We start from the raw sequence: 15,413 nt of genomic DNA on the forward strand, positions 1-15,413 counted from the left end.
TGTAGTTGGAGACTGCATGTATTTTTTTAGGTATGCCTTAGGTTTAGCTTTGGCTATCAGAGAGCAGAGCTCACATCCCTTTCTAGCAGCAGGTGGCAACTAGAATATCTGACTAAAACTCTGAATAGAATCCTTGCTGGATTTGGAAAAGGAAGAGTAAGTTATTAGCAAAATAACAGCATGAGCTATGATTACTTTTTATTGATAATTAGGTTTTAATTGTTGAGAGTCTTGAAATTTCATTTCCCAGGCTTATTCTTTGGTGGATCGTGAGGTCGGATACTGTCAAGGAAGTGCTTTTATAGTTGGATTGCTGCTCATGCAGGTAAACGTGATATTAAAAATATGTGAACCTGTAAAATCCCTGCTAGAATGCGTAATGTATCATGGTGGATTATTGCAAATTTTTATAATAGTTTTCCTTCGTCGTTTTGTTACAATGACATTGTCAAGGGCAGCTGTTTACTCTGCAAATCAAATGAGACTTACTCTTTGTGGTTCTATTTGCCAAGAAGATACTATCTGTGAGTGAGAGAATACATTTATTTCTCAGAGCTAAGGTAGGATTGCAGGCTTGCAAGCTATTTTGGTGACTGTTGTTTCAACTATTAACAAACTTCTCTATTACACTGAATCTCCTCAGAGTTCAAATGGAACTTTATAGTTGATTTGATAATCTTAAAGCTGCCTTTGTATTACTGCCTTTGTTTTATGACAGAATAGGGTATAATATAAGAAATTTACAGACCTCCATTTTGGTTTAGAAATCACTTGATAGAATTTGATATATACAGATGTTCATTACAGTAATTGGTTATAAATCCTTAAACAAACAAACCAACAACCAAAGATGACCGCTCCCCCACCCTGCCCCCCACAAAAAAAAAATCCCACTGCACACACGAAAACCCTAAACCTTTTCCAGCGTTTACTCTGGTATATCCTTACATTTGTCCAGAGTTTTTATTGTGCTTTTTTATTTTTAATATAGATGCCTGAAGAAGAGGCATTCTGTGTGTTTGTTAAATTAATGCAAGATTACAGACTACGAGAACTCTTTAAACCAAGTATGGCTGAACTGGGCCTTTGTATGTACCAGTTTGAATGCATGATACAGGTATGTTACAAAATCTATTGAACTTTCTGTTCAGTAAGCATTAATAAGGAAGCTGGGAATGACAGTTCAAGAGCAGGCACGTCTGTGGGCTACCAGGCTGTTCTCTTGACAGCCGGTTTCAGAAGTAAATGCTTGCGGCTGTGGTTTACTCTCTTTGCCCTTGGCAGACAGTGACTGGCTTTAAACATGGAAGCATGAGGATTTGTACTGATACAGTTTAAGCATATGAATGTCTAGTTCCATTTGGATTGAAGGTTCTGAAAGTTGATGTATTAGTGGTCAATTTATAGCTATTTTAAAAGAGAGAAATGGGGGAATACCCTCATACGTAGAATTAAAATTGTGTTCAGATTTGGGGCATGGAACACTTTTTCTTCTTGGTCAGGCTGACAGAGACAAATAGGTTTGCGTTTTGTGACCCAGTTCCTAACATGATGATTGGGGTGGGATGTTACATAGCAAATAAAATGTAGGTCTCTGGCCATACCCTGGGTCAGGGGTGTCAAACGCTTATAAATTTATAAACATTTATAAATGTAACTACTCCTATATTTATACAGTCCTAAAATGACATTCTGCCCTTTGAAAGCAACTGCAAGCCTGATGTGGCTGCTGGTGAAAATGAGTTTGACACCCCTGCCCTAGGTCTCTCCAGCTCTTTTGTAGCCCACTCTAGAAGTGACCTGGGAATTTACAAGCTTGTGACTTCCTACTAGGATCAGGCAGTTGCTGTAATCTGTGCTTTGCAGGGTGGAAGTGCTGTAGGGCATTTGATACTGGGACTTGTGTTTCATGATTCTTGATAGTACTAATGTCTTTCCCAGTCCCGTGTTACGAAGTTGCTGTCTGTACTAAATATAAATTATTTTCTTCTTTTATTCAAAATTTGTCCAAAACATGGACACACTCCAACTACCAGCAGAAGCTTAATGTATTTTTTTTCTTCCTTTTCCAGGAGCATCTTCCAGAGCTTTATGTGCACTTTCAGTCTCAAAGTTTCCACACTTCTATGTATGCGTCGTCGTGGTTTTTAACTATATTCCTTACAACTTTTCCACTACCAGTTGCAACAAGAGTATTTGATATCTTTATGTCTGAGGTAACTACTCAATACTCATGTGTTCTATGTAGAGTAGCTGTTGTGGTTTAACCTGGCAGGCGGCTAAACACCACACAGCTGCTCATTCACTCCCTGCTCCAGCAGGATGGAGGAGAGAATCAGAGAAAAAAAGGTAAACCTCATGGGTTAAGATAAAGACAGTTTAACAGGGCAGGAAAGGAAAATAATAATAACAACAATTATAATAATAAAATAACCTGTGAAGCAAGTGATGTACAATGCAATTGCACACCACCCATCAAACAATACCCAGCTGGTTCCCAAGCAGTGGCCCCTAGCTAAATTTTCCCTAGTTAATATACTGAGCATGGCATCATGTGGTGTGGGATATCCCTTTGGCCAGTCTGGGTCAGCTGTCTGGGCTGTACCCCCTCCCAGTTTATTGTGCACTCTCAGCCTCCTCCCTGAAGAGTCCTTGACTTGGTATAAACGTTGCTTAGCAAAAACCAAAACATCCCTATGTTATCAACGTTCTTCTCATCTTAAATCCATAACACAGCACTATACCAGCTACCAGGAAGAAAATTAACTGTATTCCAGCCAAAACCAGGACACTGTTAAAAGCAGTTATCTAGGTAGTGGTATAAATCCCACCATGACGGGCAAATCTCAGATAGTCTTGCTTCTTAGTCCTTACAACTATCAGATGATTTTATAGGGGAAGATGTCTATGTACGTAGTTTCTCAAGGAAGAGCAACTAAATCTTTGAATGTAGATGTTCTGTGTGACTTTGTACTCTAAGCCTATTGGAGAGTTACCAAACCTGTCAGTTCTTGCTGCAGTGCAGCAGCATTGCTACCCCAGGGACATCAGCTGCTCAGTATAATAGTAAGTTTGGGTTGGAAAGTAATGGTGCTTTCAGGCCGAAATTACAGCTCCATGGGGATATGCAGGCCAAGAAGAGGGAGTGTTGGCATCTTTTATTGTCCAGATGATGAACAGTAGCCAAAGAAATGTATGGAATTACTCAGTGTAGCTCTCACAGAGACACCTAAATGGTTTTTAGGATTAGAGCTTTGCGTGGTTGTAACTGGTAACAATCCAAAGCTTATGGTCCATTTATGCTTTCTCTGCAATCATGTTTTAGAAAATAGTAAGTCAAAGGTGGATCCTTTCAGCTGACACTCAAGAATGTCCAAGATAGTGTATATGAGTGAGACAGTCCCTTGTTTAAATAGTTTAACCGCGTTGTACCATGTCTGAAATTAAAATGGCTTTTTTGAGAAGCACCTGGGGGGGTTTTGTACTAGATACATTTAAAATGTTTGATAAAGCCAATGTAGAGAGCACCTGCCGTTGGAGTTTTTCCATCAGCACTAGGCTCTCTGAGGGAGCATCAGGACAAATAGCCGGACTACCTGTCCTTGGGACCAAATAAGAAACTTAGAACCCTTTGTTAAGAGATTTTTTCAGTAGCCTTTTTGTTTGAGAAACTGGGTGAGATTTCCAGTATTTGTAAATAGTAGAATCGTTCTGTATTGTTGACAATGCCATGAATAATTATTGGATGTTTATTCTGTTTTCAGGGTTTAGAGATAGTATTTCGAGTAGGTGTAGCAGTGCTTCAGATGAACCAAGCAGAATTACTGCAACTTGACATGGAAGGAATGTTACAGGTAAATTAAGGTTATCTAATAATTGTAAGAGATGTCTGAAATGTGTAATATTGCATGTGTGTGTAATTCCTTGCAGCTATTAATTATATGTAATCTTGTGCTCTGATTGCTTTTAGCACTTTCAAAAGGTCATTCCACATCAGTTTGACAGTGGTCCAGACAAATTAATCCAAGCATCTTACCAAGTCAAATACAATGCAAAAAAGATGAAAAAGTAGGTATAACATTTTGAGAAAATAGATTATATTGTTGCTAAGAGCTACTGTTTGTTTATCTTTAAAACTAGTTATTCAGTATTTTATTTTGAATTTTTCATTTTTAAATCTTTTTGGTGTTTTATACTATAAACAGTTAAAACTGAAGTTCTGTCTGCAAGAAAATTCTTCTAAAGTACGATTTGCTGTTTTTCTTAGATGTAATAAAGCTATATCTCATTTGTAAGCATAGCCTAAAAAACTCTTGAAGCAGGTACAAGTTATGGGGAATTACAGCACTTATGTAAACAGGATCTGAATAGAAAAAGCAGGGAATGGCTCAGAGGGGGGGTGGGTTTGGTTTTTTTTGAAGGAGGGAAAGGAGATTAAATTTAATGATCTGGCCTGAATTCTTAAGAGTTTATTTCTCAGAAACTGGCAAAGTATTCTCAGTGCTAAAGAGTGCATGTATGGTCAAGATTAGTGCTGTTTAAAAATGAAAGTTAAACTTTGTTGTACCATTGATAATTGTTACATAACTTTGATTTGGGCTTTGAAATCCAGAGCATAATCTACTTTTAAGGTTAGTGGCATGTATTCTCTTGTCTGCCTTTGGTAAACTGTTTTGATAAGCCAAGCTACACATATTGTGCTTTTCCAGGTTTAAGTTTGGCAATTCTCCAGTTAGTTGTAATGGCTGGTACATCCACTGTTCCTGCACTGCAGATTGTGCATTGAAGTTGAATTTGCCAGTCCTTCTGTCACTGGCCTATGATCGGTGCTGTAGAGCGAGCAGTCTTCTCTAAAGCAGAAGCAGTAACAAAGCTTTCCGGACATTTTCTCTGGAAGCCAATAAAAGTGTATGTAGTTTAAAGTCCTGCCATTCCAAGACTAGACTTCTGTGGTTGCCTTCTGCAGAGGCATTGTTTATCTCAGCTTGTTTTTTCTTGTTGCCGCCTTTTTCAATTGGGACCATTTTGTGGTTTGCTGGAGAGGGGCCAAAATAGTTTGGTAATTTTAAGATATTTGTCTCAAATCTTTTTGCATCTTTCTGTCTTTCACACTTTCCAAGCTCTGTTTTCTTTTGGCTGAATCTATTGAATTGATTATTGTGTAACTACATTGAGTGGTTACTAAAAAATAGCTCCAAATCGTTGCCACTGGAAATGGATATGAGCAAGCACCAGTGTGCCAGAGGGCTGGTTCAGTCTATTCATATCTGCAGAAGTCTATGTGTTTAAATTTAATGTCCAGTCTAAATATTTACAGGAGTGCATTTCAAATGGCCACTTATACAGAGGAAATATCAGTCTGTATCTCTGTTCTATTGTTGTTTGTGAGGTATTACACCAACAAGTAATTTATCTGCAGTTTTTCTAATAATAATTTACTGTTTCTAATTTTTAGGTTAGAGAAGGAATACACTACAATAAAGACAAAAGAAATGGAAGAACAAGTTGAAATTAAAGTAAGAGAGCATCAACAAATATATGGATCAGTTTAATTCCTAGATGTGGGGTTACACATTTGATCTGTATATGTAGCAGGACATGTAACCGAGGTCCCAAAATTATTTTCTTCCAGCATTTGTATTTGGGATGTCTGTTCATAAAAGACACTTATAGTTAAATTATTGAGACTTCTGCTGGACATATGAAGAAAAATCTTTGATGGAGACCTGTTGTACTTACTTTTCATTATTTTCTACTGTGTAAAGCTTGATAACAGTTGGCCTCATCAGAGGTTCTGAATATGAGAGTTTAGATATAGGTGTCCCACACAGGAGGTTTGTAAGACAGATGTTAAGATAGAGCTTATCAGAATGCACTTGAGTGGTTTATCACTGATTTTGAGACCTTGACCCAAGATCAAGGGTCTTCTGCCTCCAGTCACTTTTTCTTTTGGAGCTTCAGCAATTGATACATAATGTGAAAAACACCTTTCAGGTGCAGTTTACTTTTCCCTTTTACTGACTGACCTACTTCTGTGTACTTAAACACTGCATCTTTTAAAATGCTTTTGTGACATAAATAGGCTTTTGCTGGTTTTTGCTTTTTTTTTTTTTTTCCCTTTTTCACATTTTCTTTCACAGCATGGTGTTTCATCTGGGAAAAAAAAAAAAACCTGCAACAACAAAAACCCCAACCCAACCAACCAGCCCCAACAACCCAAAGCTGTCTGTTTCTAGATCCTGCTTGGGGACCTTATATAAGCCATTTCTGACTTGCTGTCTTCTGCTAAGAAGTTCAGCTAGTTTAGGGAGATGCAAAACAAGCACATTGAGTTTTCCTTTCAGCGTGGCAGAATAAAGCGTTACTGAACTGATACCCATGCCTCCATTCTTAGGGATACAGATCTCTTCTATCTGAATGCTGACTGCTAAACTTTGCAGGAAATGCTTTGGTAAAATATACCATTCAGTATAATTCTTTCTCACTTCTGGAGGATCTGAGGTAAATAATTCTTAGTATAACCTTACAGATTCAGTAAATTTTAATGTATAATTTCACATAAATTATGGGGAGGAAAAAGAAGGAAACCTTGTAGCTTCCTCAAGAGCCTGTGCTAGTGCAGGGGTGCACTTCTGTGTACATGACCATGCAGCCTGTGTCCGGCCCTGTTTCTGAAGAGGCTGTCGAGTCCCTGTGGTTCACCTGCACACTCGCTGCTTTCACTTAATGTCACACAGATGCTCTCGTACAACACAAGACTTCTCGTCTGTGCTGCCTCAAACTGTTTAAACTCATCTTCTGAGTTAGTACACCATACAAAAGGATGATTAAAAGGTCACTATTTTTTCTATTTGTATTGATTTTCATAGATGTGATGAGATCAAAATGTTGTTAGTTGCTTGGCTTTTATTAGACTTCCAATTTATAACTTGAGAAGTACAATTCTGAACTGTTTACCTTCCAGAGGTTACGAACTGAAAACAGACTCCTCAAACAGCGCATTGAAACGTTAGAAAAAGTAAGTATGTTGGCGATTAAATTTAATCTGTGTTAATTTATACCTAAACTGATGGAAATTTTATTATATACAGTGGGACTCTCATGATTGTAGTTTACTGTTTTTTCTTCTAATCCATGGTGTTTACTAACAGTGCTTAGCCAAATAGCATGGCAATAACAAAGCAGTTAGGGTCAGTGCTTGTAAATGTTGAAGGTGGTTATGTTTGGCTCTTAGTGAACATGAAATCAAACATTTTGACATACCAAACCTCTGTACTGTTTTCTTTCTAAACTAGAAGCATCTGTTCAAAATCCAGAAGACTACATGAAATAGTGGACTGCTTGGGTGGAAAAGAGGTTATTGTGAAAGAATCCTCAGTTTTGAAAATCTGAAGTTGCTGGGTGTTCTTACATAGGAGCAAAATGACAGACCTACCAATGGCCAAAGAGAAATGGAGATAAAAGCAGGTTACTTCATTGCTGGCCGGTGCAGCAGGAGAGAGGTGTTGCTGCAGCGTGCATATTCAGTCCAGGAAGTCTGCTGCCATTAATTTGTTTTACATAGCTTTCAGTTTTTGTAGCGATTTTGGGTACATGTGAGGAGAATATCTTTTAAGACTTATTTCTCACAGATTTAGTCTGGAATAGAGTTTTGTTAGGCTTCTTTGTAACTAGATGTATCTTTAAAAGTATGCATGATAAGGATTGTCAATACACTGCTGAAATGCAGGCATTGTTCTCCAATGGCCTCTCCTATGTTCTGGTATGATGCTTCCTGTGACAGATCCCATCGGAGCTGCTCTGCTCTGGAATGAGACTGAGTTTTGTCCATCTTAACCACGAATAGCAACTGTCTTTCAACAAATGGAACTGGATGCTCTTGCGAGTTGCAAAGAGTTGTTTATGTTTCACAGGGAAGAAAATGGTAAAGGTTCAAGTTGGAGTGACATAACTGAAAGGTGTCACGCTGCAGATGTTAAATCCGTTACAGTTTCTTGGAAAAAACAGTCAATCTGTGTCAAAGTCTAATGAATTGATTTCTGAAATCAGTTTGGAAAAATGCACATAATGAGGATGTATTGTGAAAGTTGTGACCAAAAGTACAATTTTATAAACATCTTTGTTTCTAATATTGAAGAACTGATAAAATTAACTGAAAGTGCAGACTCTTTTAAGAAGTTGGAAGCTATAATGAATCTTCAATGCTCTTGGCAAATTTATAGTAGTAAATATCCCTATTTTATACTTCACTTGCAGAGTTTGAAATCAGATTTAATTTTTCTTTCATTAGGAAGTCCATGATGAACTGCCAGATGCTACTGTGTTTGCAAATGCTGTACTTAAACTTTCAGAGTTCATTTTCAGAGTATCTCATTCTGACTGCAATTAAAAATTTCCAAATGAGAAAGTATTATGTATTAATAAGAATTTCTGAATATTATTATCATAGCAGGATCTGAAAAACAGATCATAAAGTGTGAACAAACACCTTCAGTTCTCCTATTGGAAACTTATTTTTATTTTAAAATATTTTTTCCTTATGATGATAAGGAAACTTAGATGATTTAGTTGTGATTTCCTTAATGACACAATCTGAACTTCTAAGTAATAGCTCTTATCAACTAGTTTGAACCTTAATTTTAATAAAAGTTCCAAGGACAAAGATGGTCTGCGAAAAGATATGTTCTCTGTTGTTTTAGAATCTGCAAAAATTGAGTGCTTTCAAGGGTGATAGAGTAGAAATTAATTAAATGTGCAACTGGTGGGGGGTGGCAGAATGTAGTGCTTGTCAGTGTGCATAGATGAAAATTTCTTTCTTGCAAAACTTTGGCAAGGAAAGAGAATCCATGAGCTCACTGGAGCTATTCCAAGAGTTCAGTTAAGCCAAATATTAGCTGTCATAGCTGAAATTTTCTCCTTGTGTCTGTCAGTTTGCAGCATTTAACTTTCCCGCTTCATCTTTTTGGAAGCTTTAGTTCTGCATGAATGCCTCAGTGCTTAGTAGAGTTTCCTTTGTGCTCAAATTATGCCTTACTTTCATGTGGTGGGTGGACCATAGACCATGTCTTGCATCTGTCTACTAGATCATATCTGATAATGTATCAGTAACTTTTGTTAATTAGGGAAGCAAGCCATTCCGATAAAAATACCCAGTCTCCTGTAGGTGGATTTTAAGTGTCAGGGAAATCTGGCTTTTTGAGACCTCCTAGTATAAAGATGGACTGCATTACACCTGTTGCAGGATGGGCTGCTTCCTGGGACTTTCAGGCTGAGTTGCCTTTATATGAAGAGTTGTTAATTTTGCAAAAGCAGTTTGTAGAGAAAAATGGGTAGAATTTGGGCATTTTCTTTCTCTCAGCTCTTGGCCTTTTTGTCACTATTATCGCTCCTTTGTTTTTTGGTTTTTCTTTTCCTTATTCCTATCTGAATTTTTCCTTTGTAGGAAAGTGCTTCCTTGGCAGATAGATTGATACAGGTATAGTCTTTTAGTCTTTTGCTGTATGACTTTCTTCGTCCTGTCAAAAATACCCCAACTGCTTTAATGCATGCATATTTGCATGCTGTACTGTATCCCTGCTTTGCTGATTTGGAATAAATATAGAGCTAATCTCTTACTAGAAACTTGTTTAATTTTGTTTACTAAAAATAAATAAACCAAATCCTTGCACGTTATATTTTTCCTAACCTAATGTAATCTTTTGGTACAAATTCCTATGACAAATGGATTCTATGACAATGTATTAACACTGAAATTGAATATTGCAAACTTAAATCTGTGCATGTACGACCGAGTAATATTGCATGAAAGGAATTTTATTCAATGCAAGTACGCAATTGTGCTTGCTAAACGGATGCTGAACTTTGTAATAAAAGTACTAAACGAGCTGTTTAGTACTACCTTGTCCTAAAATTTCTACCACTTGTAGTCTGTGCTGCTTGCAAAACCAATCTGATGAAATAAGCAGCTAAACATCACAAAGGCAGTCTGTCTTGGATTTGTCCTCAATTGCTTAAAAAAAATTATGTCCAAAGGGACAAGTGACAAGGGCCCAGGAGGCTGAGGAAAACTACCTCATAAAACGGGAGCTGGCCACCATCAAACAGCAGAGTGATGAGGCCAATACTAAACTGGAGCAAGCTGAGAATACCATCAGGGAGCTCCAACAGCAGCAGCAATGGGTAAGGAGCCTGGCAGCACATCATCTCATCTTTTTCACTCACCTGTGTTTATTTTTCCTCATCATGACATGGTCTCTGTGCTGTCCTTGTAAATGCTTGTTCATTGTGATTTGCATTTTTAAAATTACACAAATTGGACTGACATGTTGATCTGTTCTTACTGATAGATAACTCTGGATAGATGTAAGTTATTAGTTTAAAAAAAAAAAAGTGACAAAACACAGCAATCAAACTCAACAACAACAAAAAAATCCAATGCCAAGCCCCACCACTACTGAAGAAATACTAACAAAAAACCACAAAACACCCATTAGGTAGCTCGTAATGCTAAGAATCTAGCCGTTGCAAATTGTGTCAGTCTGAATAATCAGATTTGAGAATTGATTTGTAATACCTTTACCTAACTTCTCATTTAAGTCAATCTCTTCCATGTTAACGTTTCTTCTCTGTACCTATATTTTTTTCCTATCATGCTTAAATTTACTGCTTGCAAAAGCAGAAGGGTGTTTTCCTAGAGTTTGGAATTACAGGACTTTATTAAAAGATGTGGGTCTGTGTCCAGAGAGAGCAGGGAAACAACTTCTAGGAGCTGTTTGCCTTACTGTGTTTGTGTGTACTTTGTGTTAGGTCATATAATGTCCAATACTTCAGACTGTTACTGTGAGGCTGAAGTTACTTTCTCTAAGCAACCTGCAAAGTGCTCAGTATGTTTTCTTGAGAGAGGGAGGGCTGCAGTTCCAGCAGTCTTCACGTGCTGAGCAAGCTGTGTGCCAGCATTGTTGATGTGAATGTGCTCGTGTTGTTTTACGTAAGTGGTGTGCAACTACTTGACTGAAGCCCTCGGTGCTTCAGGTGTATGAAATACAACTTTCTAGAACTACAGCACACTGGAGCTGCTTACCAGATCTCTTACAGGCAGTATAGCTGTTTGTTTTACACATCTTCCACCAAAGCCTGAAAATACTTGTATCTCATTTTGGAAGGTGGAGATGAGATTACTGTTAGACTGAAAACAAATAATAACTTAAATGCAACATTATAGAAATAGTTTGTTATGTCTGTGTAAAGTATTTCAGTGTAAAAAAAGGTACATCTTTTAGAATAGTTGCAAGGAGTTACTGAAGAACTGTTACTCTGTAACGTGTAATGCTGCTTTTATGTAACTTGAGCCATTTCTTTAGGGGGAAAAAATGAAGAAATTACGATTAGGAAGATGGGGGTATTCTAGCAATGCTTTCCAAAATTTTAAGTATGTTGTAATCTTTCAAGTGAAATAAAATAAGAAATGTTTATAGACTTGAGTAGCCGGCTGTTTGCTGTCAGCTTACAATAGTACACATGCTTTTGGAATGTGTTTATGGAGGCATCCATGTTACTTACCTGCACTCGATTGGAAGTTATTAAAAGGGACTCAAATGCTATATTTATGTTTTAGATAACTGATGGGTTAAAACAGCTTTTAAAGCTAATGCTTTTAATTATGATGAGGACCTTATTAAATAGCAATGATGGGGAAGCCTGACAGCTTGGCTAGGCATGGAAACTGGTCCTGAGCAAAACTATGGGTAACTGTGGATTGCAAAATTGGCTGGATTGGAGCTTTGAGGGCTGAAGATTGGACAGGTACTGCAGGAGTGGAGAGTAAGTAAAATGGGGGAATGGGCAGTTAATTTAAGAGCCACCCTTCCTACCCTGCATGCTTGCCGCTTTGTTTGCCTCCATTTAAATGTGAACATGAGCACAGGAAATAGTCTGACTATGCGTGGAACTGAGGCTGTAAATCCGTGTGGTTGTGAAGGGATTTGTGCCCAGTAGCTGACTGATTTTGAAATGTAAAGACTAGTGCTGTGGTTTTGAGGACCATCTGAATTAACTTAGACAATGTGGTGAAAGTGTTAAGATGGTTTCAATTAGTGGTTCCCTAGATTCTGCTGCGTTGGTAGGGTTTGCAATTGAACGGGGTTTTGTTTCCAAGCGTGGAAATAGGAGCAACAAATGTTAACAGCCGCCTGCGCTTAGGGCTCCACCTAGTGGAGATCCATCCACTTCTGTCGAATTTTGGCATTTCACTTTAGAGTAGACTGATCAATCTTTTTGCCACTCCTGGTGCCAATAGCTTTGATCTTGGCAATACTACTCTTCAGTATTGTCTTACAAATATTTCCTTTAAGGGAGGGTGTGTGTCCAATTATTTCAGTTTTGTTTATGATTAGCAAAAGTGATCTTACAGTGAACTTAAAAATGGCTGCATAGTTTACCTGTATTTATTTAAAAGTACAGCATCTGTCCTACATATTTTATGGTCTACATATTTTCCAATCTTGTTGTCTGTTTCAGCTCATAGAAACTGTAAAGGTCAGGTATGAATTTCTGAATGGGAAAGTAAGAAAAGAACCGCCTAGGGATACTTGTGACTGCCTGTTCTGAACAACACTGTGGGATTTTAAAAAGCAAATAAACAAAAAACCACCACCAAAAACCACCACCAACTTGTAAAACATGAGGCAGGAGAATTAAGAGTAGGGGATTTTGTTTTGTTGTTGGTAGAAAAAATATAATCTAAGCCATCATATTTCTAAGGCTACCAAATCCTTTGCAAAAGGTTATGCATTTGTATCTAAATATTAGCAAGGGTTTATCCTATCTGTTGTATGAGATTTGATCGCACAGTTGGATGGCTTGAAGGTAAGTGTTCAAGGTGCTTACAGGATGTGTGTGTGTGCCTGAAGAATTCTCTGTTGCAGCACTTTGCACGGCTGAATACGGAGATGGATAGAGAAGTATTCTTTTGACCGAAGTCCAACACCAGAAGCCAAACTTACATGCAACTTCAATTTTTCCTGTGCTGAATTATCTTTAGGGAGGTTTTAGTTTAACCAGAATGACTTTATTACGAAGTGTTGAATCTACCTAAGAGAGGTTCTTCTTACCAGTGTTTCTTAGTCAATGGAAGGCTAAGTTCTGCTATAGTGCTTCTCCCAGAAGACCTGAAAGTAGTACTAATGATCATATAATAAATCACGTAGTAAGTGTCATCAAATGTATTCTACATATTTTGGAGTAATGTAAGGTCATTTGGATGAGAAAAAGGAAGAGAAAAATAATAAGGTTTGAGATGGAGACCGCACTTAATTTTACTTTGGAGATGAACTTTTACATCTTAGTAGAGAGCAACTCTGTCAGTGTAAGCTTTTTAAAAACAGTGTACAACCTGTACAATTTTTAATATTGATAACTGGGAAAAATAATTGTGAAGCTAATAGTATTTGAAGCTACCTGAACATTTCTCTGAATGGTTTTGCAGAGCATGGTACTACTGTCTCTGGCGTGTCTAATCTTTAAATATAGAAACCTACCAAAGGTTTCTGGATGTGGTGGGTAACCAAGGATTAAGAGGAAGGTGTTTTCTTCCTCATACTGCTAGTAAATCAAGAACTGCAGAGAGGAAGTTGTGCCTGACTTCAGCAGAATACAGAATGTTTTATTTTGTGGCATGCTCAGAGCAATGGTATTTGAGGAGTTAGGGGTGAGAGTAATCAGCCTGTTCTAACCTACTCCTGATAATTATGTGCTGAAGGTTTTTTCTCTGTTCTTTTTCTCCTATTGTTTCTAAATGAAAAAAGTAGCTTCTGCTGGATGTTAAATATACCTCCAGAACACAAATCTCAGTATTTCCCAGGGGTACTGTCATTTTCAATTATTACCCTGTTCATCGGTCTGAATGCTTAAAAACTGAATCTGAGAAATGAGAGGCATTTCAAGTTAAAGTGGCTTCACATCTAGTTTTTAAGAAGGCTGTTCAAGTATATTATGTGAAGACAGAATGTTAATTGATTAAACAATAAGGTGGAAGCATATGTATTTTGCAAGGTAATTCATAGCCATGTATTTGGTTATTGTTACAGCAACTCCATAATGCATCTTTTATTTTCAGGACCTCGTGCTGAAATGAATGATAAGAGCATAATAATTGATATAGGGAATATCTGCTTGTGAGTGCAACTTTGTGGAATATTTCACTTTATTTTACAATATACTTTTTTTAATATTATGTTCTGATTTGCAACCAAAGAGCAGAAAATAAAAATACTGTCTTCAGTTAAGTATTACAGTTAGTGCTTAAATGCGTAAATGAAGTTAGCTGGGCAGCTGCTGGACAATCTGTTAGTTGCCCTTTGGTATAGAGTACTGGAAAAGCATTCTGTAATTACGTGTAATAATCTGTCATCAGCCAAAATTATATTAGGAATGGTTGTATCAGTCTGAGATTTTACTCTTTCTGAGATTTTAAGAAAAGTTGGGGGGAAATAAATCAGTTGTGTGAAGCCCAGCAAGAACTTGTTTCTTTCAGAGGTATATGGCTGTAGAACTACATTTTTTTGTGGTTTATGTTACAGACATCTTTTCAACACAGCCAAGAAAAACAGTGTTACTGTGGTTAAAATGTTTAACTGGTGCCTGGAAATCCAGATTCACCTTGTAGTTTCTGTGACAAATTCTAGGGCTTAAGGCAAATGTTTAAAAGTGGTTTTACTGCTAAAGAAGTCAGTCTTAAAGTAGTTTTCAAACATTGTTTTGACTATAAGCTTGTGTTACCATTATATACTGAATTATTGTCTGTTATTTTTTTAAGGAGCACAAATCACAACTTCGAACTTGTGAATATTGTTTTCTAAATCTGTTTCGGTCTTTGCTGTATTTCTTTCTAGTCCATCAAGACCTGATTTAAAGTGTGCTATGGATGAATAGATAAGTACTCCTAACATAACATACTCCTTAGGCAGGCAAAATCTAAAGACAGATTCAAAGAAGGCATGACTTGTGCCTGAAACTGGATAAGTAACTTTTCTACAGTATTCATTACTTACTATTTGATAAATACTAGTTAGATTTTTGTAGTCCAAAACTATTTAGAGTACATTTACGTATTGTTGTAAAATCAGGATGTGTTCAGCTCTTCAAATCATCTGTTTTCTCTCTATTTCCTGGAAAGTATAAGAGGACTTCTTACCTGAGGAGAGCACACTGCGTTTGTTCTTGTTCCACAGGCATCATTAGCAGAATCTGGAACAAGAAAAATAGAGTCCATTTAAGGTGCTGTGTGTATCATGCGATGAACTTGTACAGGCAGCCAGGGAATAAGAAATTGTAGCGTGTTCTCTGCGTATGCATGTTGCCATCTATGAAACTCATGCTCTCATATCATGTGAAGAAAAACATAAATTAAGAAATAG

At 37.3% G+C, this 15,413-nt stretch overlaps 1 protein-coding gene across 8 annotated transcripts in view; it reads left to right on the forward strand.

The window, feature by feature from the left end:
• Positions 1–15,413, forward strand: part of EVI5 (ecotropic viral integration site 5) — a 107,342-nt gene that overhangs the window by 48,283 nt on the left and 43,646 nt on the right. For 6 of the 8 annotated variants that reach the window (XM_065841702.2, XM_071810427.1, XM_071810429.1 and 3 more), the window contains 9 exons: positions 251–325; positions 992–1,117; positions 2,073–2,216; positions 3,765–3,854; positions 3,971–4,068; positions 5,456–5,516; positions 6,965–7,018; positions 9,443–9,475; positions 10,033–10,179. In XM_065841702.2, coding sequence (XP_065697774.1) covers positions 251–325; positions 992–1,117; positions 2,073–2,216; positions 3,765–3,854; positions 3,971–4,068; positions 5,456–5,516; positions 6,965–7,018; positions 9,443–9,475; positions 10,033–10,179 — 828 coding nt within the window. Of the gene's footprint in view, positions 1–250; positions 326–991; positions 1,118–2,072; positions 2,217–3,764; positions 3,855–3,970; positions 4,069–5,455; positions 5,517–6,964; positions 7,019–7,295; positions 9,423–9,442; positions 9,476–10,032; positions 10,180–15,413 lie in introns of those variants that run through there. The other 2 variants (XM_071810431.1, XM_071810428.1) reach the window with 2 other exon arrangements.

This window comes from Patagioenas fasciata, chromosome 6 (genome assembly GCF_037038585.1).
Source record: "Patagioenas fasciata isolate bPatFas1 chromosome 6, bPatFas1.hap1, whole genome shotgun sequence".
Lineage (NCBI taxonomy): Eukaryota > Metazoa > Chordata > Aves > Columbiformes > Columbidae > Patagioenas > Patagioenas fasciata.